The sequence below is a fragment of the Mastigoproctus giganteus genome, chromosome 13 (assembly GCF_048544385.1).
Source record: "Mastigoproctus giganteus isolate SK-2022 chromosome 13, ASM4854438v1, whole genome shotgun sequence".
Classification (NCBI taxonomy): Eukaryota; Metazoa; Arthropoda; class Arachnida; order Uropygi; family Thelyphonidae; genus Mastigoproctus; species Mastigoproctus giganteus.
In genome coordinates, this window is record NC_143587.1 from 99024661 (window position 1) to 99051921 (window position 27261).

At 33.9% G+C, this 27261-nt stretch overlaps 1 protein-coding gene across 1 annotated transcript in view; it reads left to right on the forward strand.

Annotated features, from left to right (window-relative positions):
* Positions 1–27261, forward strand: part of LOC150076295 (fat-like cadherin-related tumor suppressor homolog) — a 780225-nt gene that overhangs the window by 641834 nt on the left and 111130 nt on the right. Inside the window, exons 26-27 of the mRNA XM_090387312.1 lie at positions 23672–24547; positions 27016–27181. Of these exons, the coding sequence (XP_090243438.1) occupies positions 23672–24547; positions 27016–27181 (1042 nt within the window). The remainder of the gene's footprint in view (positions 1–23671; positions 24548–27015; positions 27182–27261) is intronic.

Sequence of the window (27261 nt, forward strand, 5' to 3'; positions counted from 1 at the left end):
AGATACTTGTTGACATTATTTGAATGAATAAATGAGGAAGAAAAAAAGTTGGTTCTGTGAGTTTGAAGTTGAACAGTAAAAGGATGTTGACTGGTCGCTGCATGTGTTCGGACTGCTCTGGAAGAGAGAGCAGGAATTATAGAAGCCAATTCAGAAGAATTGTGCCCATGGAAATATCTGTAGAAAAGGCATGCAGCAGAAACAGAACGTCAATGAAACAGAGAGTGGAGAGACTTTGTTAAAGATGAGTCATTAATTAACCTAACTGCCCTATTTTGAGTGGAATCTAGAAGCCTGAGGGAGGTTCTGGGGGACACTGCCCCAGATGGAACAACATTCCGTGGTAGGGCTTATTTGCAATTTGTACAGAATGAACAGCTGTTTTGGAGAAAAGGATTGCCAATAGCAAAAGAGAGAATCCAGTTTTTTTAGATGCAGGGGAAGCAATATTTGTAATGTTCTTATGCCAAGAGAGATTAGAAGTCAGAGTAATCCCCAATAGAGATATATGATCTTGCCTAGAAGTAAGAGTGTCATCAAAGATAAGCATAGGAGCTGTTTGTTTGTTTGTGTTGGCTAAAGTTTATGCAGCATCAGCCAACACAAACAAAAAAAAAAAAACATTGCCCATCTTATTTATCTGTTCTCTAATAATTTGTCTAATTCTTCCTTAAGTTTATTTACACTGCTCACTTCCCCAACACTAAATGGAAATTTGTTCTAACAGTAATCACTCTCTGACTGAAAGCAGATTTTGGCTCATCTATCCTGTATCCTTCCTTTTTCAGTTTAAGGTTATATTCCCTCATGTTTTATAGGAAACATGATGTATGTCATTGGCATTTAGTTTACTCAATCCATTTAAATCCTCAAACACTCAGTCAGGTTTCCTTTCAGGTGCTTAGTTATGGAAAACAGGCAAAGCAATCTTAGAACATGTACAAATTACATATATGATATACAGACACCATAGTTGCCTTGGAATAAATTGAAAACAAACCAGACAAAGAGGAATTTCACTCTTTTTAGTGCAGCAGGTGAAATCCAAGCAAGTATATCGTAGAGAAGGTTAGAAGTATTTTTGAATGCCTTGGGCAAGAAATACAGGATGTCTCAGGATCAAATATTTGCACCAAGAGAAATTATAGAACAGTCATGAGAACTTCTTCATTTTAAAATTTGTTAATCTTGAAAAAGCTTACACATTGTTTAAAGAGCTGCTCTTTTAAATTTTATAAAAACGAAACATCAAAGTAAATCTTAAGAGAAAAAAAGAGTTTGTATAAAAATAGCAATTCTGTAGTTGAAGATGGAGGGGGGAAACATTGGAAGATGGTTTAGGGTTAAACTTGGATAGAGACAGAGCTGCATCTCATCACTTATTTTTTTGATTTTCATGGGTCATTTAGTATTAGTAGTGGCAAATGATGCAAGAAAGCGAGCTTATAGAGCATCCAATAAAAATAAAAAAACACATTTCACATATTGATTCCTTCCGATAGTTTGTCTAGTTCTTATTTATTTAAGCTACACACTTCCACAACAACAAGTGGAAGTTTTATTCAAAAATCAACCACCCTCTGGCTAAAGGCAGAATTCCACACATCTATTCTGCAACCATCCTTCCTCAGCTTTAATTTATTCCCTGTCATGTGCATAGTCTCACAAAGAGGAACAATCCCATCAGTATTGAAGCTTGCTCAATCCATTCAAAGACTTAAATACCTCAATCAGATCACCTTGCAGAGCCTTTTGTTCTCCTCACCAATTTCATTGCCCTTCTCTGTACCTATTACAGCAGCTCTACATCCTTCCAAAAATGAGGCCTCCAGATCATTATGCAGTCCTGAAGATGGCCTGACCATTGCTTTAACACAATGGAATAATCACAGTCTTATCCCAGCTATCAAAATATCTGTATTGTGTATTCTGTAAATTCCTGTGCAATAGATGACAAACTTTGTCCAGCTTCTTACTTCTTAATCATTTTCATCTTCATTTCTAAATCAATTTTGTCGTATTCTCTTCTTCCAATTTTTTCCAATTTTGTTTCGTTTCCTAGCACTGCCACCACTTGCACTTTCCGTTGGTCGCTTTCCCTTCATCATTGTAATGCATAAATAGGAATGAAGAGAAGATTCTGAAAATTTATTTCTGTTTTTTTATATTGAAGATTTCAATGAAGGGGAAACACATTTCATCGTAAAACCCCTCACAATTCCAGTTATCGGTATTATCACAAATGCAGTAAGATCGAGTTTGCTACCCGTTTATAATAAAGATTGCACTAACAGAAAAGCCCAATAAACCAGACAGTGCAAATTGTTTTTGGTGTTTTATGGTCATGTGCTTTAGAAAAATATCACAAAGGCGTTCGGCGCCTCCGTAGCCAGGTGGGCAGGAGCGGCAGTGCGTAGCACATGCTTCTTGATTAGACCAGGGTTCGAGCCCGTGCCCACCAAATACGGAGGATGCGGAAAGGTCTGGGAATGACCACCACATATCCCCGGAGCAATATGGCCATAGTTGCTAATGCTCCTAAAAACCAAATAACAACAAAGGCGTTCAAAATTGATTCTTATAGAACATATGATAGCGATGAAAGCTATACAACTAACTACTTAACTCTCTTTTAGAGAGTTAAGTAGTTAGTTGTATAGCAAAAATTTCTAACTTCTGAGGTCTTGGAACTTACCCAAAAAAAAAAAAAAAAAAAAAAAGGAAAAAAAAAAGTGTTATTGGGTTCAATTATGATATTTTCACAATACCTCCATTTATTCCTGTGGAATGCAAAATATGTTTCCATATTTTTTTTCAGTTTACACCGTACGGCAAAAACTTATGTAAAGTTTAATTTACATAAGTTGAGAGGGGGTGCCTGTATTGTGTATTTACATAGTATTTAATATAATAACAAAAATATATACAAAATGCGAAAATCAATAACAGAAGAGATTTATAGTTTCCATTTTTGTGTCTTCGTTTTGGCAAATTTATCAATGATCTCATCAAAATTAATTTTACTGGCCTATTCATTTTCAATAGATATATAGCTAAATTTTGATAATCTAGTCTGACCCATTGATGAGTGGAAGTGATTTTTAATTAAGTTTAATTTGGAAAAACAAGGACATTAAAAACATAATAATAAATTTGATACAGATTCCTAAAAATCCCACTTTATAATAAACTTTACAAACTGCCCACTGTTTTGTTTCCTCAACAGTTATTTTTGCAGTGACATCTTGGTTGGCCAGTTTCTAATACAATTTCTTTGTGACGAAATTCAGCAAAAGTTTTGGTCAGCTTTGAAATATGCATTTCATATTCTTCTTTCTTCACAACAACCAAATTCATCAAATTTATTTAATATGCTTATAGCATTGGTGTACATGCACCTATTCTTACTCTTACCCTAACATAGCCCATCTATTTACTTGTTCTATGATGATTCGCAGCAGTCCTTGAAATCCTCAGCATCTTGGTTTTCAGGCTGATGCATATTCCATTAGAAGCAGTGCAAGGATCACTTTCACCTCTGCATTCAGCTATTGTTAATATATTAGAGTGTTTAATAAATGCATATAAGTTACAAAGTTTAGTGTGAGGGTTGTATCATTATTGTATACTGATTGTGCTGACAAATCAACAATCTCTTAAGTAAATTATAATTAAGGACTATAGAGTTTGGCACAAAAATTAGTTACAAAAAAACTAATGTTATAAAAAGTGGTAAAGATAAGGAAAATTTAAAGTGCATACCATATAACCAAAACTTGGAAGTTTTTAATTTTGTCTTTAACGAAGACAAAAGTTTACACATTATAATAAATAGTAGAATAAGTAAAGAAGGAAACTTGGGAATCAATTTTAACCAATACACTTGGAACAAAAAAAAAAAAAAAAAGAAATCAGCCAAACTGAAAAAAATTTGACATTTAGTCACCAAAATTATATGCTTATTTTTACTTATTCTGCTGAGTAAAAATTAAAGGAATTTTTCAAAATTGAGAATCTTCAGAAGTGAGAGCTTTAAGAAAATCTCTTATGAATAACAGGTAAAGGCAATGGAAATACAATAATATAAATGTGAAAATAAGAAAAAATCCTGGTAACAAATATCAAAGGTAATGAAGCAGGTTTAGATGGTAAGGGTCTGTAAAATGATTGGAGGAGAGGAGTTAGTTAAACAGATATTTGAAGCAAAAAAGGTGTTGTAATAGGCAGACCAAGATGAAGATGGATTGTTGATGTCAAGCAGACATTACACAAAAGAGAGCTTGCTCTTGTTTAGGCTTGAAATCTAACAGCAACTAAGATCACTAGTGTACAGAAAATAATGAACAGAAGACTAATAGTCCAGAAGTACTGATTTGTACTATCATAGTGACCTGTATAGTAAATGGGATATAACAGATTTAGATAATGATGATGGTAATATACAGTGTTAAAAGAATATAGATTAAATATATAAAAATAAAATAAATAAAACAATACATTTAAAAAATAAACAATAGCAAACAGCTCCAGCACTTTTACAAGCAATCAGCTTCCTCCATGGAGGATGTGAAAACATTGTGGATTATTTACCTCTTTTCAAAGGCCTTTTTAGTCTTAGCATTTTAAATTTTGTGTTATATTTATTTTATTACCCTGATACTTGCTTTACAGTGAATTGGCAAAGAACTGTTGATGTCCTACAGGGAATTGAACATTAGTGTTTTTGTCGTTTTTCTTTAATATCACTGAGATTTTTCTCTATTTGTATAGATAATTTGAACTATTTTTTCCAAATTTCAGAGTATATTCTTGTTATTTTCTGGTGTGTTTTATAAGGATCAGAATGGACCAGTGTATTAGTAATATCGCATGCAATCCAGCATACATAATTATTGTGTGTGTGTGTGTGTAATTGTTAAAAATAAAATAGTTTATTAATAAGTATTTCATTTCAACCAATTGTTATTATTGACAGGCTTCAGCACATATAACCTTCTTATAATTCCACTTTAAACTTAAAATCTTGCTGCTTTTTTTTTTTTTTTTTTTTTTTTTTCGGTGTTTTTTTGGTTCTAAGTAATAAATTTTAATAAGTATAGAGGAATTGTAAGTGCAGAGAATGGAGGAGATATATGATTGGAAAAAAGAATAGGTAAATTTGAGAATTTTTTATAATAGTTACCCACCTTCTTTTATGTAGCAGATCTGTATAGAAAAAGACTGAAATATTTGGGATACTAGACCATAGAACAACCTACCCTTTCTAACAATTATTGTTGTTCATAATAATGTCAAAGTATCCAGATATCAACATGTGTTTAGCAACTTATTTTACTTATTTTTCAATGGTAGTGGATACAGTGGACTACTGGTATCAGTAGCAACAAACCAACCTTTACTATAAGTATAAAAAGGGAAGAAAAAAAATTAATGTTTACTAAATCTTAAGGTCTTTAACATCGTCTGGGTAAATAGGCATGCTTTCAACTGTAAATATTTATTATTACAAAATGTGCATAATTATAGTGAAGGAAAGAGCATATAATAGTACTATTAAAAGTACTATTATATGCTCTTTCCTTCATATAATTCAGATTCATTACTACTGTTACCAATATTAATAATATACTGATAACAGTAATGAATAATGATAATAAGAGAATGAAACATTCCAAATATAAAGTAGTATTTTGTTTACAATTTATTTTATTTTTAAATAAAAACAACTTTAATGAAAAATTTAAAAACTTTTTCTTTTATCTTTATTGGCATTGAGTTTTGTACAGATAAATGTTATGTATTATAGAAATTTGCATTTTTATATAATCTTTTAGTCATTATAAAACTTAGGAAATTTTCTTATTATCATAATTGCATTTGGGCTATTCTAAATTGGCTTTCAAGTCATAAACTTACCTATATTTTTCTTTTCTTTTCCTCACTTCTCTTTAACCAAAATGCTTAACCTTTTTCTCTCTTTCTCTCTAATGTCTTGTTACCTGTCATTCACTTCATTTCTTTAGCTGGACAAATTGGAACATCTGTTATCAGTAAGTATCTTTGTCTTTCTATCTATCTAATCCTCTCTTTTTTTCTGCTGTAACTATGCAAAGAAGACTTAGGCCGGCATATGTATGGCTTTAGGACAAAGGAAATGATCTAAGTTGATAAGAGCATGTGATGTATGCTCATACCAATTTGAAACATTTCCTTCATAAGGGCACATGAAGCATCCTTCCATATACTGGTCATATCCACTGTATTATATGCCAGTACAAGATTTGGTTAAGTAAGTTTAGAAAATTGAATAGGAATAAAAATGACATCAGATATGAAATTTTATTTCTGTTAAAAATAGCAGCATAAAGTTAAGAGGAATGCCAAAAGCAGCAAACATCTGAGCATTGCTTTAAATGCACAGTAATGGGTATAGCATGTTTTGTCAAAATGGTTGCATGGTCTTCTCTGAGAAATAAAGAGAATTTACATTGATAGTCTTCATATTTTATCATTTTCTCATTGCTTCTTATGTAGTTTTCTTATTGATTTACATACTAACTGCCAGCTTTTAAGGACTATATGGACTTAGCAGTATGTGTTTTATAGATTGTATGAGGGAAAAGGTCCCCCCTACATAATTTACCTAATACATATGAGTTAACTCTCTTAAAATATTGTTGTCCTTCTATATCAAACAAAAACAGTGCATGCTTTATTTTTATTATTATTATTTTTTTTTTTTATTATCATTAGCCATATGGTTGAAAGGAAGCCTGGGGCTTTTGCTGCACCAGCCAAAAAAAAATAATTCTGAGTTACAGAGAGAGAGAGAGAGAGAGTCAGAAGTAGAAGGGAATCACCAAGAAAAAGAATAATGATATCCAGCTCAGCCACCCTGGGTGTGCCAAACCCATACTCACCTGGTGTGAGCCCCTGGGGGTCTTTTACTAGTTGTTCCAGATATATATTTTATTCCAGATCCATAAAACTTCTTTTTTTTTTGCAGTGTAATGCCACATTAACTATAGATTCATAACTTATATCATCTTTCAGTGTTTATATATGATTGGTTATCCATTTTGCCATTTAATCCCAGGGGCTCACATTTGGTGAGTATGGGCTTGGCACACCCAGGGTCCTGAGCTGGATATCATCATTCTTCTATTTCTTGGTGACTCCTTTCCACTTCTGATTTTCTCTCTCTCTCAGGGTAACTCGGAAACTTTTTTTTTGGCTGGTGCAGCATATGCCTCAGGCTTCCTTGCACCATATGGCTAATAATAATAACAACAATAAAATAATAATTCAAACAATGGGGGATAAAAAGAAAAGAACACTCATTAACATAATTGTTTGTGCAGTGTGTTTGGGAAAGTTTGTTGGCAGTCAAGGAAATGTCTACTTTTTATCTGCCACTGAGCAAGATTAGTGAGCGAGTTACAGAATTTTCTAGTCACACATTCCTTATGTAATGCTTTTTACTAGAATGAATGTTAATGAATGCATAAAGTATGCATTCATTAACATAAATAAGAACAAAAAATGCTGACTTGGACTTTTGTTTATTTTTTATACAAGTTTCTAACATCTTTAAACTTAGAATTTAAAAAAAAAAAAATTGAAGTGAAATATTCATAAGCTATGAATGCCCAAAAAAACATGCATAAAAACTTCTTCTAAAATAGGATATTGCATTCAGAATTGAATAGTTTTTTATTTTACCATAATGCTGCCTTATGCTTAGTCTCCTTAACCCAGCAGTAATAGTATCATCCCCCTTTGAACACAAGTGATATCACTCTACTGACAATCCCCAGGTTTTAACTTGAATATCTTTAAAAAGTATCTTTTTTTTTTTTTCAATTTGTTTTTGGTGTACTATTTGGCCTTTTACCAATAGATTGCAGTGCTTTATTTATTTCAGTTCTTCATTTTTTTAAAAAAATAATTGGAAATTTTGCAATAACATTGTTTAAAAACATCTATTAATTATACTTAACTTTTTGGAAAACATAAAATGGAAACATTATACTATTAATCTCTGCCAAATATAAGTTTTTAGAAGGTAATTGTGTAATTTTGGAGCTACTCTAAACAACAAATTAAGAGAATGTTTATGGTTTGAAAGTAATGTTATTTCAATGAAAAAAAATAATAAATTTCTTTTCATTTTGCCTGTGTATATGATTGAATATTATAAACATGAAATAGTAATATGAAACTATTCATATCCTTTTTTCCACATTTCTGTGGCATTCACTGTGTGAAAATTCTGCATGGCTTCAGCTTGCCCATTTTTTGTGATCATTTTTATTTTTCTTACGAACAGCCTTCTTCACATATTACCACCTTTTTTTTTTTTTTTTTTTTATGAGAACCCCAAACACGAGAGGTATTAGAACCTATAGTACTTAGTACCGTGCTTGGGTTGGAGGTTGAGAAGACGAAAGAAGATATTTGTTGATATTGGACTTGAACTTCTGTAGATTGTAATTTTCAGGAAATACGTATGAAGGAAGGTTGTTCCAGAAAACGGCAGTTGAATGAATAAATGAGGAAGATGAAAAGTTGGTTCTGTGGGTTTGAAGTTGGACAGTAAATGGATGTTGGCTGGTGGCGGCACGTGTTCGGACTGTTTTGAAAGAGAGAGCGGGAATTATAGAAGCCAATTCAGAAGAACAGTGCCCATGGAAGTATCTGTAGAAGAGGCATGCAGCAGAAACAGTGCGTCTATGAGAAAGCGAGTGCAGAGACTCTGTTAGAGATGAATCATTAATTAACCTAACTGCCCTCTTCTGAATGGAATCAAGAAGCCTGAGAGAGGTTTTGGGGGCACCACCCCAGATGTGGGAACAATATTCCATGGCAGGGCGGATTTGCGATTTATACAGAGTGAGCAGCTGTTTGGAAGAAAAGTAATGCCGAGAGCGAAAGAGAAAACCAAGTTTTTTAGATGCAGAGGAAGCAATATTTGTAATGTGCTTGTGCCAAGAGAGATTAGAAGTCAGGGTAATCCCCAAAAGAGATATATCATTTTGCCTAGAAATCGGAGTGTCACTAAAGATAAGCATAGGAGCAGAAGAATCCTTTTTGCGAGATATAAGACAAGATTGAGTTTTAGAAGGGTTGAAATCAACTAAGTTTTCTTTGCCCCACTGGAGAATTACCTGAAGATCGGCATTTAAGGAATTGGCAGCAGATTTTCGAGAACTTGAAGCTGATTGAGCTGGACAAGGTTTCTCAAAATGGAAAGTGGAATGCAATGTGCTATCATCGGCAAAACTATGGATAGGATTTCCAGTCAATGGAAGAAGGTCATTGATATTCAAGAGGAAAAGAGTGGGGGAAAGAACTGAACCTTGGGGGACACCGGCATTAGTGGAGAAGTTAGAAGACAGAGAGCCATCTACCATCACTCTCAGTGAGCGATCAGAGAGAAAACTGGATACCCAATTACTAAAAACAGTTGGCAAACCATAAGATGGAAGCTTGTTTAGAAGACCTTTATGCCAAACACGATCAAAAGCCTTTGAGATGTCAAGAGCAACTACTTGTGTTTCACCGAACCTTTCCATTGAATTAGTCCATAAATGGGTAACATAAGCCAGAATATCACCAGTGGATCGACACTGACGGAATCCATACTGGCGATCGTTGATCAGATGGAAGGTTTCTAGGTAGTTTAAGAGTTGGCGGTTAATTGATTTCTCCATTACTTTAGAAAGAGTAGAAGTAATTGCAATGGGACGATAATTGGATGGGAGGGATTTGTCACCCTTTTTAGGAACTGGCTGGATATGAGCAAATTTCCAAGCAGAAGGAAAAACACCTTTGGAATAAGAAAGTGAAAAAAGGCAGCAAAGAATAGGAGTAAGTTCAGGAGCACAGGTTTTGAGAACAAGTGGAGAAATACCATCAGGACCTGGAGCTTTCTTAGCATCAAGATTCATCAAAATCCTTCTGATATCCTTTTGACGGAAGACCACAGGAGGCATTGAATGGAGCGTGTTAGGAATGGTGGGAGGTGTTTTACCAAGATCATTAATACATGAGCTCAAAGAAAAATGGGATGCTAGCAGGTCAGCTTTATCCTTGGCTGAAGTGACAACAGAACCATCTGGTTTGGACAGAGGTGGGAGCAGAGATGGGCAAAAGTTGCGGCCAATAGCTTTGGCAAGAGACCAGAATGCTCGGCTACCATTAGGGCAAGAAGCAAGTTTTCTACTCTTAGCCTGTTCAAACTCTAGTTTGGACTGATTAATAACTGCTTTACAATTGTTGCGAGCTTTGGTGTAGGCAGAAAATGAAACTGAAGAATTAGAAACAAGCCAATTACGATATGCAACATTCTTCTCTTGGACAGCCTTAGCACATTTATTGGAAAACCAAGGTTTAGATAAAGGACGAGATTTTAAAGTGGAGTGTGGGATAAAGGATTCCATTCCTGCAAGAATAATTTCACTGACACGATCTGAGCAAACGTTGACATCAGAAGTTTTGAAACAGTAATCCGACCAAGGAAAAGAAGAAAAGAAGTCTCGCAGGTCATCCCATTTTGCATTCTTGTAATGCCAAACAATACGAGGTTGGGAATAGCCATGAGATAAAGGTTCCATTGGAGAAGAGACAATCACCAAGTTGTGATCTGAAGTGCCTAAAGGACCTCTCACTTCAACCTTGTACTTAGAAGGGTTGTTTGTGAGAAAAAGATCAAGCGTATTGGCTGTATGATTAGGATTGTCTGGTATTCTTGTAGGTAAATGAACAATCTGTGCTAGGTCATTAGTAATTGCGAAAGCCTCAGCATCTCGACCTGCTGGGTCGGTGTGACTAGAAAACGGAAGCCAGCTGGAGTTGTGAACGTTAAAATCACCAAGGAAAATTATCTCACTGTTAGGAAAGTTGGACTGCAGAATGTCAAGTTGCAAAGAGAGGAAGTCAAAGAACTCCAAGTGATTAGTGGAGTTGGGAGAACGGTAGAGACAACAGATGAATTTTACACAATGAGGTAGAGAGATTTTAAGCCAGAGAAGATCAAAGAGAGGAGATTCCAAATTGCCAAGTCTCTGACAGGGAATATCAGAACGGACATATGCACAAGTACCACCTTTGAGGCGAAAGGAATCATACAGCAAATAATTTGGACATCTGAGATGAGCAGTAGTTGAATCAACTGATAACTGAGATTCAGTCAGAAAAAGTACATGGGGTTTGGAAGACTGCAAGTGGAAATGGACATCGTTGAGATTGGAATTGAGACCACGTATATTTGTGAAATGAATTAGGAAGTCCTTGGGAGGTTTAGGGCTTTTCGCAGATAAGCTTGCTCTATTATTTTTTTAACCTGCACTTAACTTGCAATTTTTATTTCTTTTAAATTTATTAAGGAAGAAAAAATCACCAAAAACCAGCATATAGTATATTCTGGATGAATTCATACATAGCATACAACTTGTCCAACTACATCAGCCTCCCCCCCCCCCCCCTTCTTTAATACAATTGTAAAATGTGCCCACCTGTGGCATTTTTATCTTGCCTCCTGCTGAAGCATGAACTTTACTTTTGTGATGAGCACTATATGTCAGAATAATGTTCTGGCCTTTTTTGGTAACATTGGATACTTTTGTGATTCCCTGCTGAAATGCAAATGCACTATTGTTAGTTGATTTACTGTTGGTGGCCACAAACTCAGATTTTTTTTAAAAATTTTCATGATAATTCTCATATGAGCGAGTTGTGAATTTTTTGGATAGTGAAAACCATGCCATTGTGATGAAAAGCAATGTTTTGCTACATAAATTATATTTAGACACACTATGGAGTAATAAAAATGATAAATTAATCTAAATAAAAGAATTTATAGAAACAAGTATAAGCAATCAGGTGACAGTCGATACTACGAAATATTCAGCCAACTTCGCAAAGAAGTGAAAATGCTCATATTAAAAAAATCTTACATGTATATGCTACACTATAGCCACAGCAGCTTGTGCGCAATTAAATACCCATACCATGTGTGACAACTCCATAATGCAACTCCATAATGCAGATGCAATTCTATTATCGGACAAATTCCCTATTTCTCAAGAGTTTGCCAAACATTAGATTGATATCCTCATCAACCTCTTTATTACAGATGAAGATTTAAAGTCAGCATTAAAAAGCATGAAAAATGACTATACTAGAGGTCCAGATGACATTCCTGGCTTATTTTGGAAAATGACTGTCACTACCTTAAAACTCCCTCATACTTGAGATCCTCAACTTGTTTCTCAGGCTGAGGAAGTATCCTGTGCACTTTAAGCAGGTCAATATAGTTCCAATTTTCAAAAAAAGGTGATAAAAATGATGTAACTGATTACAGACCCATATTCTTACAAAACAGCTTGGCTAAATTGTTCGACACAGCAGTACACAAATATCTCTTCGAATTCTTCAGGCCTTTCATTGATCAGGATCAACGTGGTTTCTGCAGTGGCAAGTCAGTAGTCACAAATTTGCTTCCTTTCTGGCAATACACCTGTGAAGTCCTTGATAACCACCTTCAAGTTGATGCAGTCTACTCAAATATATCTAAGGCATTTGATAAAGTCCTGCACGAACAACTTCTGGAAAAACTTGATATCCGTGACCCTTTTGCTCTCATAGCTACGGAGCTATAATACGCATAATTTCTTGAGCATTATCATCAATCAAGTGAACTCAGACCATTTTTTACCACTAAGTTGAGTATGTCAAGGCTCCCCCCCCCCCAGGTCCTCTACTTTTCATTGTTTTCATAAATGATCTTCCTTCTTTCATCTGCACCTCCAATGTTCAAGTTGCTCTCTATACAGATGATCTTAAGATCTACTCAGCAGTGAAGGAGATTACCGATTCTCAACAGCTTCAATGTGCCCTCAATAAATTCTCTCTGTGGCTATCTCTGAATGGCTTGTCTGCTAACCCCTCAAAGTGCAAAGTAATCTCTTTCTCATCCTGCAGATCTCCACAACTAATAAATACAGAGTACATTATTAACTCTGTGATCATTGAAAAGTGCGACCAAGTTCACAGCTTGGGAATGCTCTTCTCCAGCAGCGCTAATTTGATGCCCATGTCCTTAAAATCACCAGAAAAGCATACCAAATCCAGATTTGGCAAACGGAACACCTACAAGTTCAAAAACTACAGATATGCTGTTATCCTTTATAAAACTACTAGCAGTACTTTGTGAAAATTTTGCAATTGGTAGCAGAGTTTTTCTCTAGCTGTCCTAAAGAAATGTGGTACCCATGTAGTATCAGTATACAGGGTGTCTCAAAAATATTGGTACAAACGTTTAGGGGAGGTAGGTAACATCTAAAGGAATGTGAATTGCATAGGAATCCATAACTGGAAACGTCACGGGAAAGTAGTAGCAGAGGCACAAGACAGTAATTAGTGGCAAACATTTATTTGACATAATATTAACAATGGAGTATGAGATGTATGCATTTCATGATGATACAACAGATGCTTGAAGGTTCCACCACGAGACGCGATGCATGCGTGACACCGATGCAGCATGGATTGGTGGACATGGTCGAACACACGTGGAGTTTCATTGACAGTAGCAGCAGTGCAGACAAGTCTTGCCACGAGATCCATTTCCGTCTCCACAGGCGATTCATATACGATAGATTTGAGGGCCTGCCACAGAAAGAAATCAAGGCTCAATAAATCAGGTGAGCGTGGGGGCCAGGCAATGGGTCCACCACGGCCAATCCATTGATGCCCAAAACGCCTATTCAAATGGTCACGAACACACCTTCCATAATGGGCAGGCACCCCGTCATGTTGAAATCAAATATTGCGTCTCACATTTACTGGAACATCATCAAGTAACCCTGGTAGAACTTGTTCAAGAAAGATCCGATATTTAGCAGAGTTCATGTGGGATGGTAACAGGTATGGGCCGACTAAGCAGTCACCGACCATACCTGCCCACACATTTATTGCGAAGCAATGTTGTGCCGCATGGGGGCGCACACTGTGTAGGTTGTCGTGAGCCCACACATGAGCATTGTGCTGATTGAATAAGCCTTCCCGAATGAAATAAGCCTCATCCATGAACAAAACATAGGCTGGAAAATTCAAATCTTGAACACTTTCTTGGAGAAACCACTGCGTAAACGCCACATGTGCAGGATGATCTTGGGGGAGCATAACTGAACCCTTTGGAGATGAAAGGGGTGTAAGGAATCGTCATGCCAGACACTCTGTACACTGCAGCGAGACAATCCTAAGGCAGAGGCAACGGCACGTGTGCTGGTAGTAGGATTATTCTAGATGGCATTAAACACACTTTCTTCCATGACGGTAGTTCGCGTCGAATGTGATCTGCCCACACTACTCCTGTTACCTCTAAATGACCCATAATCGCACAAATTTTGATTCACACATGCAAACAAATGATGGTCCGGTACATGTCTGTCTGGAAAGCATTCTCCATAAATTCGTTGAGAGGCTCATCCATTGCCCTCTGCTAATCCATACACTAGGTGCATGTCTGTCAGCTCACAGTTAGTATATCGATGCATGCTCTTCATGCGGCGACTACTGCTTGAATGAGTAAACCAGAAATTTTCCCTCTCGCGAACTGATGAACAGTGCCGTCTACCGACTTATGGTGACGTTTCCGGTTATGGGTTCCTCTGCGATTCACATTCCTTTAGATGTTGCCTACCTCCCCTAAACGTTTGTACCAATATTTTTGAGACACCCTGTATACGTGTAAATGTATTCAAGATCGGTCTTTCAAAACGATCCTGAATACATTTCAGAAACATGAAAAGGCATGTTTCTCCTTTGCCGCAAGGTACATTCAACACGACCAGTCATAGTAGCAGTTTGACTGTTACATACTTCTGAATCCTTAAATTTACTTACCTTAAATAACCTCAAAACAAAAAACAAATAAACTCTAAGTTGATAACAATAAAATGATGAGTTCTGAACATATTAAACATGATGAATGGCAATGAGCGTATGAGCTCGTGTGTGCAACGTAAGGAGATATAGTAAGCTGCGATGGAATCCTAACAATTAGTTGTGGTAGTAGAGAATTTTGCAATTGGTAGCAGAGTTTTATCATTTTTATTTTTATTATTATTTATTTTTTTTTTCGGAACAAAGGACACAATTGTGCGAACGTGAAAATTGTTAATCAATTAAATAGTTAAAAGTGCAAATTGTTAATCAGAAAAAAAAATGCATTATCAACTTAGACTATTGTTAACAAAATGTTAACTGTTTGTTTAACAATTAACATTTCCCTATGGCTCCATCTATGAAGTGAATGTTGAACTATTCTCATTTGAAGTACAAAACTGGCCCCTTTCCTTAAAATAAAACTATTCAGAATTTTTAAATTTTAACAACTTTGTGCACATCTAGGAAGAAATATCTCCAATTTGAGACCACTTCCAGTCCAATTGGTTAAGACTATCATTCACATCAATGGAGTAAAGAAAACGGCTTCCATATTAAATATAGAGATTGTTCTGCCAATCCTTGAAATTCAGCTCACCCATCTGGAATCCTTACACAAAGACTTTAATGAACAAAATTGAAGCAGTCCAAAAAAATTTTGTCCATTACCTTACCTTCCATAATCCTCTATTTTATCACTCAGTGTACTATGAATCGCTGTGTGATTACTTTCATCCGAGGCCTCTGTACAGTAGGAGAGTTATTGCTCACATTACCCTTCTAGACAAAGTAATCACTGGAACTTATGAAGCATCTGATATTCTTAGCAAAATCAACTTTAATGCTCCTTGTAGATGAGTCAGGAACCTTACGCTGTTTTGCCTTGACTCTGCTACCACTGACTTCAGGCCTCTGAACAGAATCAGCCAATGACTCTCTCAGACTTTTTTGACAACTCCCAATCACTGATGAACTCCATCCACATGTTTGCCTCTTCTCTTGAACTGCAAAGTGACTAGCTCTCATCTAATTATTTTAGTTTATTATTATTATTTGTTTTACTATTTTCTGTTCTCTAATTAATTAATTTATTATTTGATTTACTGGTAAATTAACTTAATGCATACCTCTTTTGAACATATGATTTTAATGTTTGAAGCTATATCAATGTTTATCTTACTGTTGGAGTTCTTATTATTGTTTATCTGTTATATATTGTCTAATAAACTGATATAAAAAACAGCACATACAAGACTAAACGCTATTAGGAAGTTACAACAGAATCAACTACCACTACCCAACAAGTGAAGTCACTGGGATTAAAATATTTTCTCATTGGCCCTGTCAGGGAATGTGATTATATACCGCCTTATTTAAATAATATTGTTAAGATGGACGGAAAATGTGAAATATTTTTAAATGGCCTCATTTTATGCATCTAATTTGCAAAGTGGACTAAAAACCTTTCATCATTACATCTTACACCACGTCTCTGATATCCCAACAATATCTGCCTTTGATTTGTTGAGCGATACCTCAAATTCATCAAATTTATTTACCAAACTCCTAGCATTGGTGTACATGCAAGTATACATGCACCTGTTCCTATTCTTAGCTACCCTAACACAAATTATCTTTCTTGGTGATTCCCTTCTAGTTCTCTCTCTCACTTTCAGGGTAATTCAGAACTTTTTTTTTTGGCTGGTGTAGCAGCCTCAGGCTTCCTTGCACCATATGGCTAATAATAATAACCCATGTGTTTACTTGTACCGCAGTGACTCCCAGCAGTCTCTGAAATACCCTGCATCTTGTTTTTCAGGCTGTTGATCATTCCAGTAGAAGCTGTGCAAGAATCACTTTCACCTCTGCCAGTGACTATTGTTAATCCATTAGTCCTTGTATTCCCCCCCCCAAGCTAGCAGTTTTCTGACCCACCTAACACTGCCTCGATAGCATCAGTAAATATTCTTGCACCCTTTCTATTTAAGTGTATCCCATCCCTGTAGAAGCAGTCTCTCCTGTTAACAATTAAAGATCAATCTAGCACATTGACCTTGTTTTGATATTTATTTAGGCAGTGAATAGGCACAGTAGAAAGAGAAGATGCTTGAAGTGCTTACACAAGTTTTTTTTTATTATTATTATTTTTTTTACTGTAATTTAGCATAATACATTTAACTATTCTTTTTATATTTTAGATATATAGGATCATGAGAAAAAGTTAGAGCCATTGTCATGTCATTTGTTTCTTGAAATTTCATAACTGTAGTACAGTATTTACAACTTACTGCATATGTAGAATGGTTAGCATGCTGTAACTAGCAATAAAACTAATAAAAAGGTAGTGAAAAAATTTACCAAACTATAAAATTTTAATGTTTCAGAAATGAAGCTGTCCCCACATCAAAATTTATTTTGATGTGGGGACAGCTTCATTTTAAGTCCCACATCAAAATTTATTTTGATGTGGGACTTAAAATAATTAGTGATAAAATGTTTCAGAAAGTCTAGTTAAAAAAAACTTAAAAAAAAAGAAAGAAAGAAAGAAGGAATTGGTGTTGTGAATTATAACTAGACTAATAGTTGTAAGAAGACATTTGTTCATAGTCCAAAGTTTACACATTTCCCAACCACTTGATTTAAATTAGACATATTATGCCTAAAAATGTTGAATGATGCACAGCTGTGACCTTAAAATATTAAGGTGGTGCATATGTTAGTTATGACAGCAGTAAAAATAATAGGCTAAAGTTTTATAACAAGATTCTCCTTTTTTAAACTTAAATCCCATGTGTATTAATTTAAGTTTGTATTTCCAACAAAATGGCTGTATCAGTAAACAGGATGTGCACATATTAATCTCAGAAAATTCCCATATATTTACCAAACTTAAAAGAAACTTTAAAGAAACACCTCTCCAAAGGATAGCTAATCTTTATGGAAATTGGTACTCATCTATAAACTATAACTCTGACATTAATGTATTATTTTTGAAGGTATTTATTTCTGAATTGAAGTTATAGCACATTCCACAATGTTTCAAGATTCATACCAGACCACCGTAGCCAAGTGGTCAGGAGCAGGAGTGCAGTAACACATGCTCTTTGAGTAGACCGGGGTTCAAGCCCCTGACTGCTGAATACGGTCGATCTGCCAACCCGCACTGGACCAGTGTGGCAGATTATGGTCCATTTCCCTCAGCATTTATTGTTGAGGAGGCTTCCATTCTGCAATGGGTTGATAATGGCTGCACTTTACCTTTTTTTTTTTTTTTTACCAGACCAGACTTTTATAATCACGTGATAATACAACAAGGATTCATTCTTGTTCATTTTGTAACTATATTATGATTCTTTTTTTAATAGCATGTTATCAAGAGATTGATAAGTGTCTTAAGATGTGTTCCAAAATGTGGAAGTATACAGTTTCAGAAATTATGCCATGATGGTAGTGTTTATGATTTCAAGATGGTGCAAGCATCTCCTCTTCTCTACACTAAATAGCATGTAGGCTTGCGTTTTGTAAGAATGGACTTGTTGAGCCAATCTTTATTGGCAGTACAGTGCAAAGATGATTGGTATTTGCAGCTCCTTCACTGTGACTCAATTTTGGTTTGTGAAAGATAAGAAATGAATTTGGTGAAAATATCTTTTCAACATTGTGGAGTGTTGAATTTCCTTCCTAAATATCTCTTCCAATAGTTGTAAATATCTAATCATTATCTTGATCAATTAAAATATGGTTGACCCTGGAAATCTAATTTGCTTTGTGGTTATTTTTTAGAATCCATGAAGGATAATGCCTACCAAATAATATTTACACAGTTAAAGAGCCTAGAGTAGAAATCAGACTGCTCTAGACCGTTGCTAACCTTGAGTCAGGAGTAAAAAATAAATAAATTCCTCTGTGCATGTGAAAATTTGAAAAATCAGCAAAAATTAATTCAAAATTATTCATTTTTTTATGTCACCTATGTTTTCTGTCTCTTCTGGACACAACTGTGAAAAATCCCAGTTCTGTATTAAAGATATATTTTTAATTTCTTGGGAGAGAGACATGTGGGAATTAACTGATTGTAATAAGAGAGTAAACAACACTGCACTCCACGTAAATTTTAAAGACAAAAAAAGTTTGTATTTTAGAAGGCAAAAAAAAAGTTTGCCTTCTAAAATACAGAGCTAACCACTTATTATCTGCATCCACATGATACCATATGGATGCCGATATCAGGTGGTTGTCTCCATATTTTATACTTGGAAACGTTATACACAACGATTTAGAATCATTATCAAAATTGGCCTTAAAATGGCTGGGTTATTAGAATGTTTTCTGTAAAGTTTTCTTTCATCATATTTTAATTTTTGAAAATTAAAACTCCCTTTAGACCTGTCAATGAGTGAATGCTAATTTAAAAACTGCATCCTTCAACGAAGACTTTGATTAGATGTGAGTTTGCCAGTAACAGGAGTGATCGCTGCATGAAGGTGCACGTATCAACAGTTTGATTCTAAATGATGTATCAGTGTCAAAGCCAGAGAGAATTACTAATTGGAGGGAAGCACATGGCAATAAAGCGTGTGCCATATTACAACATGACATATGTCATTCAACACTTACATATGATTAGTTTTAACTTAATCATGAATTTTTTTCTTTCTAAGTTTTCAATAATTAACAAACATTTCTGCAGAGAATTCAAAGAAAACATTTTCAAAAACAGCTATTAAGAGTTTCAGTTGTGTGAATCGAGTAGATAAAGCACAAATTACTCAAAATATTGTGGTGGTCAAACCATCCCCATGTTACTGATTCAGGGTTAATAGCATTGATAATGAAACTTTGGTTATGTTTGTAAAAAATTGTTTCTCATCTTAAGAGTGTAGTGAATATTACTAAATGTTTTCAGATTGAAAATATTTTCGTATGAATAAAAATGCCATAGTTCAGCATTGTTAGTAGCAGTTTAATGTTGTGTATTTTTTACTTTAGGAAATAAATGACGAAATTGGTCTTTTATTATATACATTTTATATTTAAAAGGCATAATATTGAAAAATGCTTTCAGTATTATTTTTAAAGGGCTGACAGATAGTTTGAGAAAAAATACTTGCACTGTATTCCTTTTTTTTTTTTTTTTGTCTATGTTACTGATGGGGATTGTGTTGCCTGGGACAGAGCTTGAGCTTAAGCTGTTTAGAAATAGCTATATTATCCATGAGTCAACCAAAAGTAACTGATATAATTTTTATTTGAATAACATAACCCAGTAGGTGAATCTATTATTCATTAAAAACTCAAAAGCTTTAGTTACTTTAGGTCGACTTGTGAATAACAATCATTTCTAAAGATTCTAAACCCAAGCTCTGTCATTGTCACAGGAGGGGCAATGTGCTCCTCCCTAGCAATATAGACAGAAAAGAGCACACAGTGTGAGCACTTTTTTGTCAAACTATTTCAATATCATTGTTGAAATAGTAGTCCTGCTTCTTTATATGATTGGTATTAACAAACATTGATTATAAAATTATTATCAGAAAACTATCACTAGTATGAGAAGAATAGTTGTTACTATTAGCTTGTAATTTTATAATCTTTATACGCTAATAAGTACTAATATTTATCTTTTTTGTTGGTTTTTTTTTTGTATTTTTGTCATTAAAAGGCTTCTTTCATGAAATATGTAACTGTATTTTAATTGAAAGGGTGCATACCTATATTCTGTAGATAGGCCAAGGAATGCACAGGGTCCTTACAGTATGGCATCAAAATGAAGTAGCGATGTCACTGTGTGTTGTCTTAGTTATGCTATAAATAAACAACACTTCCCTTATGAGATTAATAATTACCATTTATTTGTTATGTGTACAACTATCATGACAGCTATTTCAGTAGTTTGCTATTGAAATATTTCAAATGATGATTGAAATAGTTTGATTAAAAAAATAGAAGCCTATGTTTCTGAAGAAAAAAAATAATGAATTTTAGCTGAAAGGATTTAGTGCATAGTTTTTAGTTTAAATTTGTCAATATAACCTGTGATTTCAATTACCAATGAGTTGTCTGGTACTGCTCTGAGATGCCAAACACCTGTTGAAGAGATGGCATATGTCAAAACAATTGTCTGAGTGATGCCACCATATTACAAATAAAAGACAGGTTTACTTCTCATTAGGGAAGTACTGTTTATTTTTAATGCAACATCAAGACAAATTGTGGTAATAGCAGTGGGGAAACTTATAAATTCTTCACCTCACCTTCAGATTGCCCCATGGGGCAATCTGCAGTCCTAGGCACCTCCGTAGCCAGGTGGGAAGGAGCAGCAGTGCATAGCACACGCTTCTTGATTAGACCGGGGTTCGAGCCCGTCACCACCAAATATGGAGGATGCGGAAAGGTCAGGGAATGACCACCGCATATCCCGGAGCAATATGGCCTTAGTTGCTAATGCTCCTAAAAACCAAACAACAAAACAAAACAAAAATCTGCAGTCCCCTAACTCCAAACCCTTGGTAGTTTTGTCACTATTTTATAGCATCACCGTCTAAGAGATCTGTGCCAGTGCTGTAAGAACATTGTCTATCTATAAAATGTGGGTTATAGGTAGCATGCAAACCTTTTCAATTAATGTGTGTTAAGATGGCAATGCTTTTAAAGTACTGTAGGTAATTGTGCACTGTTTAAGCTTATTTTTCATTATTATATATAAGAATTCCATAATTGAATCAGACATTGATAATAAGGAGTTTTTTTTAATTAAAACTAATTAACAGTCTAAGTTTAAACTATTAAAGATGAAAAAGATAGAGATACGAAGTTGGAGCCCAATTTTTCACATATGCAAATATGAAAAAAAACTGTGAATCATGCTTGTTTAAAATTTTAAATGTTGAAATTGAACTATCATTCAACACACACACGGGCCTTGTAAAATAAAGTTCGAAGTTGTTTTTTTTTTCCCTTTTGCTATTTTCTTATGATTTCTTTCTTAGGACTGCAGAAATTAGCATAATCTGAAGAAAGTGATAAATTAAAATAGTAATACAGTAGACAGTTCACTTGTAAATATAAATAGTTAGTTTGACTAGGAATAAAATATTTTAGTGCTCACTGAAATAACCAACTCAATTCAGGATGCATTTTCTCTAAATTATATATATTGGAATTATTGAAGCATTTATATTGTTTTCTCATAGAAAGAAAATAAAATTTATGATGACAAATAAGGTTGTGTTTAACAGTCCAGTACAGAATAATAACAGACTTAACTTTTTTCCTGTGATGCAGCTTTTAACTTTTAAAGGTACAAAGCTTTCCATTGAAATTTTATCCCCCATTAAGAAGTGGAAGATATACCAAATACTAATATATTAAAAAAGTTGAGCAGATTGATGTAATTAGGAAATATGAGAGCGTACTTTGGTATGGAATTATGTTATTGTTAAAATAAATAAAATCTGTTATTAGGATATTTTTAAGTAGTACTTTTAACTTCAGAGGCCAGAGGCTGTCTCGCTGAGTGGTGTACACACACACACACACACAGAATTCTGCTTGCACTCATTCTCACATTGTGTGAGACCAGAAATTTCATTCTGTTGTAATTCAGTGGGTATTATATTTAAGAGCTGTAAATCACTGTATTTGTAAATTCTTCTGGTCCTAATATGGCTATCCTACAGCATAAGCAGAAAAAATTATTTTTATTAATTGAAATATGTTACTTTTTATATTTCAAAATTTGTTAGAATGCAAAATAAAATCTACTTAGCATCTTAAAATAGTGTCTTTTCCTGAATATAATTTTTAAAAAGTCAAGAAAATAAAAAGCCACACATAAAGTCAGATATTAGTAGTTAGTTAAATCTGCCGTCGTTTAGTGTGGTATTTTGTTATACTACTTTAGAGAGTAGCCTTAAAAAAATTATATGCCCCTATTTTTGTAGATAATTTTGCAATTATTATACTATTATGTATAATATATCTTAAAATGGTTTGTCTTTTCCTGAATATAATTTTAAAAAATTCAAGAAAAAAAGCTACATAAAGTCAAGTCAGATATTAGTAGTTAGTTAAATCTGCCATCTTTTAGTGTGGCATGTTGTTATACTACTTTAGACAGTAGCTTTAAAAAACTGTCCCTATTTTTGTAGGTAATTTTGCAATTATTATACTATTATGTATAATATATATATATAAAACAAATAAAAAAATTACTATCTTGTTATTTCCGTTTTTCTACCTACTTATTTCCACGTTATTCCATTCAATACTCACACACACACACACACACACACATATATGTGTTGTGTGTGTGTAGATGTATATGCAGTATTTATTTAGTTGTATGGGTGTGTGTGTATATATACACACACAAAAGGGAAAAAAAACAAGGAAACAGTTTAGCATTTTATTTTTTAAGGAAGCTTATCAATTGCTACCACAACTTTTCTAATTAAAGAATTAATTGTAATATAATAATCCCAATTTAAATCAGTTTGATTAAATGCCTTTACAAAGTCAGAGAGAGAGAGAGAGAGAGAGTCTGTATTTTGGTGTATATTATTATTTCTACATAATTTACTCTACTGATGTTAAGATAAATGCTATATTTTCCTGTTTAGTGGTGATTCATCTAATTTAGGCTTTAAATCTAAAGTGTAAATTAGATAAAAATTTTAATGACTGTGGAATCCATAAGTAAGCAATTTATTTTTTACAGGAGGGAAAGCCACTTGGTTTCACTGTGTTAAAATTTACTGTCATGGATAATGATGCCCCTCCAAATACAGGTCCTTTCACTTTTGATATATTATCTGGAAATGAAGATAATTCTTTCAGACTGGTGCAACAAGATGCCACCTTAAGAACTGCTACAAAATTTGATCATAAATTTCACAGTGAGTATGTGCTTCATATTCGAGTGTCTGATGCTGGACTTCCCCCTCTTTACAGTGATACTTGGGTTACTGTTTTAGTAATTGAAGAGAGCCAGTATGCTCCTGTTGTTACACCATTAGATGTCTCTGTTAATTCATACCTTGACAACTTTCCAGGTGGAGTGATGGGTCGTATTCATGCAACAGATCAGGACCCTTATGATAAACTGACGTATAGCATTATTTCATCACATACCCATTTATTTACCGTTGATAGGGAAGATGGGACTTTAGTTGCCCTTCCTGGATTGGATGTCGGAACTTATGATGTTAATGTAAGTATCAGTGATGGAAAATTTATTACTTATACCAATGTGGCTGTAGAAGTTATTATGGTAACAGAGGATGCTCTTAAGAACAGTATTGCTCTTTGTCTTGATGATGTAACGCCAGAAGATTTTCTACTGACATACAGGAAAGGTTTCCTTCGTGGGCTTCGTAATATTCTCAATGTGCATGTGAAAGATGTGGAAATTATTAGTTTACAACCAACATTAGAAGAAGCCTCTAGACATGAACGTAGCACCCGACAAGACTTAGACATAGTGTTTGCAGTTCACAAAGCATCACGTGGGTTCTATCCTCCTAAAATGATAAGAATGAAAGTAAATGAAAAAAAGGAACTATTGGAATCAAGTATTGGACTCAAAATAGTAAAGGTAAGAGAATAAATTTACTAGATGATTATTTTTTTCAAATTAAATTAAATTAAATTAACTTTTAGAGGTGTTTTTTTTTTTTTTTTTTTTCCTTTTTACTAAGCATTGCTTTGTATAAGGATATAAAACTACTTTTTTCCAACTGTGATCATGACCATAGCATGGGATTCTAGAAAAATACATGAATAAGCAAAGTTAAACTTAAGTTTAAATCTAATTTATATATGAAATCATTTTTTCTTATTTATTCATTAACTTATTTACAAACACAGGGACAACATCCCAAAACTGACTGGCCTGAAATAGAGAATTAAATAATATTCAATTAAATTCATAATTATTGGCATTAAATAAAGTTATTTGAATTGGGCATGGGACTGTGTCACTGACCATTATTTGGCACAAGGCATAGGAACCTAATTTATTTAGACTCACATGATGTATGAGATAGTGTTCAGTTGCTCAGTACTGTAAAAAAATATTTGTAAAGATATTTACAAAAAAGACTAGTGCAGAAATAAAGAAAGCTCATGAAAATGCATTTAAATTATGTCAAAGATAGTTCAATTCTGTGCAAAAGAAACATTAACTCTTGAGAAAATACTTAAATGGATGGGTGCAAATAAATAATGGAAATAATCCTAAGTAAACCAAATCTCTCATCATAGTCACATATGGAAGTGGAGATATTAGCATTTGAATAGTAGTATAAGTAGTTATCAGTTGCCTGATAACTAAAATGTGTCGTGGCTTGTAAATCAACTGTTTATGCCTTAAATTCATTCTTAACCCTCTACTGGGTACGTTGGTATTAAATGACTTAATTTGGAAAAAAATGTCTGTTAAAGTGACATAAATATTAATTTTAGTTTTCCTTCATTACTGGTTTAATTTTCAATTTGTATCATTGTTTTGTTATTGAAGAAGTTTTGGCTATAAAAAAAATAGTGTTTTTTTTTAGGCTTGTTAAGTATTTTCGTTTAAGTATTTAATTATCAAGCATGCTGGCTTCACATTTGATCATATTCTTGCAATGCTGACACTCCACTTGCATCAGTTTTTGTTTACTTATATTGCCGTCATCTAACAGCTACATTACAGAGGTTTTTTTTTTTTTTTCTCTTGTTTCTTTCAAGTTTTTCTCACTAACAGAAAAGATAATGCCCAAATGTGTGTGTTAATAAACAAGTTATAAAAACATGTGCTGTGTGTTGCAGTATTTTTAAAAAAAATATTTGAAATGTATATTTTCAATATAAAAAATGGATTTTTCACAGCTGCATTCCTAATAGATTGAAAATAGAGGTGGCTTCAAAAAGTGAACAATTTTGAATTATTTTATGCCTTTATTACAAGCATAATAATGGTTTAAAAAGTCCACCAGTGTGCCTGCTAATGATATATTTTTATCATGCCCAGGAAAGGATTAATCATACTGTATTAAGACCACTCTGTGCTTTTTAATTCAATTACTTTTTGCTAAAAATAATTGAATTAAAAAGTTACTTAAAAAATTTACATTTACATTTTGTTATACTTAACAGGAAGTCAAGAAAGTGGTAAGCATATACAGTATTGCCTTATGTAAAGGTCATGAAGCCAAATGTGACATAGCGCTTATGATACTATTATGTCCCAAATTCACACATTAATATGTGTGAATTTGGGACACTTTGATTATGAAAGGAAACCATTCCTTGTGGCCTGTTAGTACTGTACTGCAGATTGGTTTCTCAGTGTTATGGCCTTAGTTACTATTGCACCACACAATTTAAATCTAGCAGTTGGCAAAGAGAATTCCAGTGCACTGTAAATAGTATTTCAAGTAATAAAAATCATTTCAAAAGGAGTGGTAGATATCTGATAGATAATACCAAAGTCAGTAAAATTTGATTTTACCGATTTTGGCTTTATGATTAGCAAATTTTTTTAAATGAATTTTTATGCAATTGCGAAAAGATAAATCCCATCTGGTTCTTTGACTCTAGGATCTTAAAATCTAGGATATTAAGGAACTATGTGTAAGGTACTTTTAATAAGTTGTATATATCCTACTTAACAAGGAAATGGCAAATTCTGAACTTAAAAATTAAAACAAAGGGTTTTTTTTTTCCCTTTTGCAACGTTGCCTGCTTTTGGTGCTTTTAATTGTGAAAGAAAAAGAGCAAGATCATATTAATGACAACAATATAATGATTAATTTCATTTTGTATTATCTCACCCCCCCCCACACACAGACACACAACACTTCAAAGATCAAACTATAAATCTTATGTATCATACTGTTAAACAACTTATCTCTCAGTTTGAAACGTGAAAGCTGTACTGAAGTCAAGAAAGGGACAAGAATTCTTTCTTATTATGTTCAGCTTATATATAAATCTATGAAGTATTGATATAATGGTTGCTTTTAAAATTTAGTATTTTCTTTAGAGATGGTATATGGAATTAATAATTTCATTTTTTAGATAATGGAAGACCGATGTAATAAAGAGAAGTGTGTTAATGGGGAATGCATTGATCGAATTGTGCTCGATACAGCCTTTGCAATTAGTATCACAACAGATGCCTTCAGTTATGTATCTCCACAGCATTATAGAAAGATAGAATGCCTTTGTGAACCAGGATTTGGGGGTGAGTTAATTAAAATAGTTAAGATTCTTAAACTAATTCATATGGGTAAATACTGAAACTGATCTCTGATTGCGAGTAAA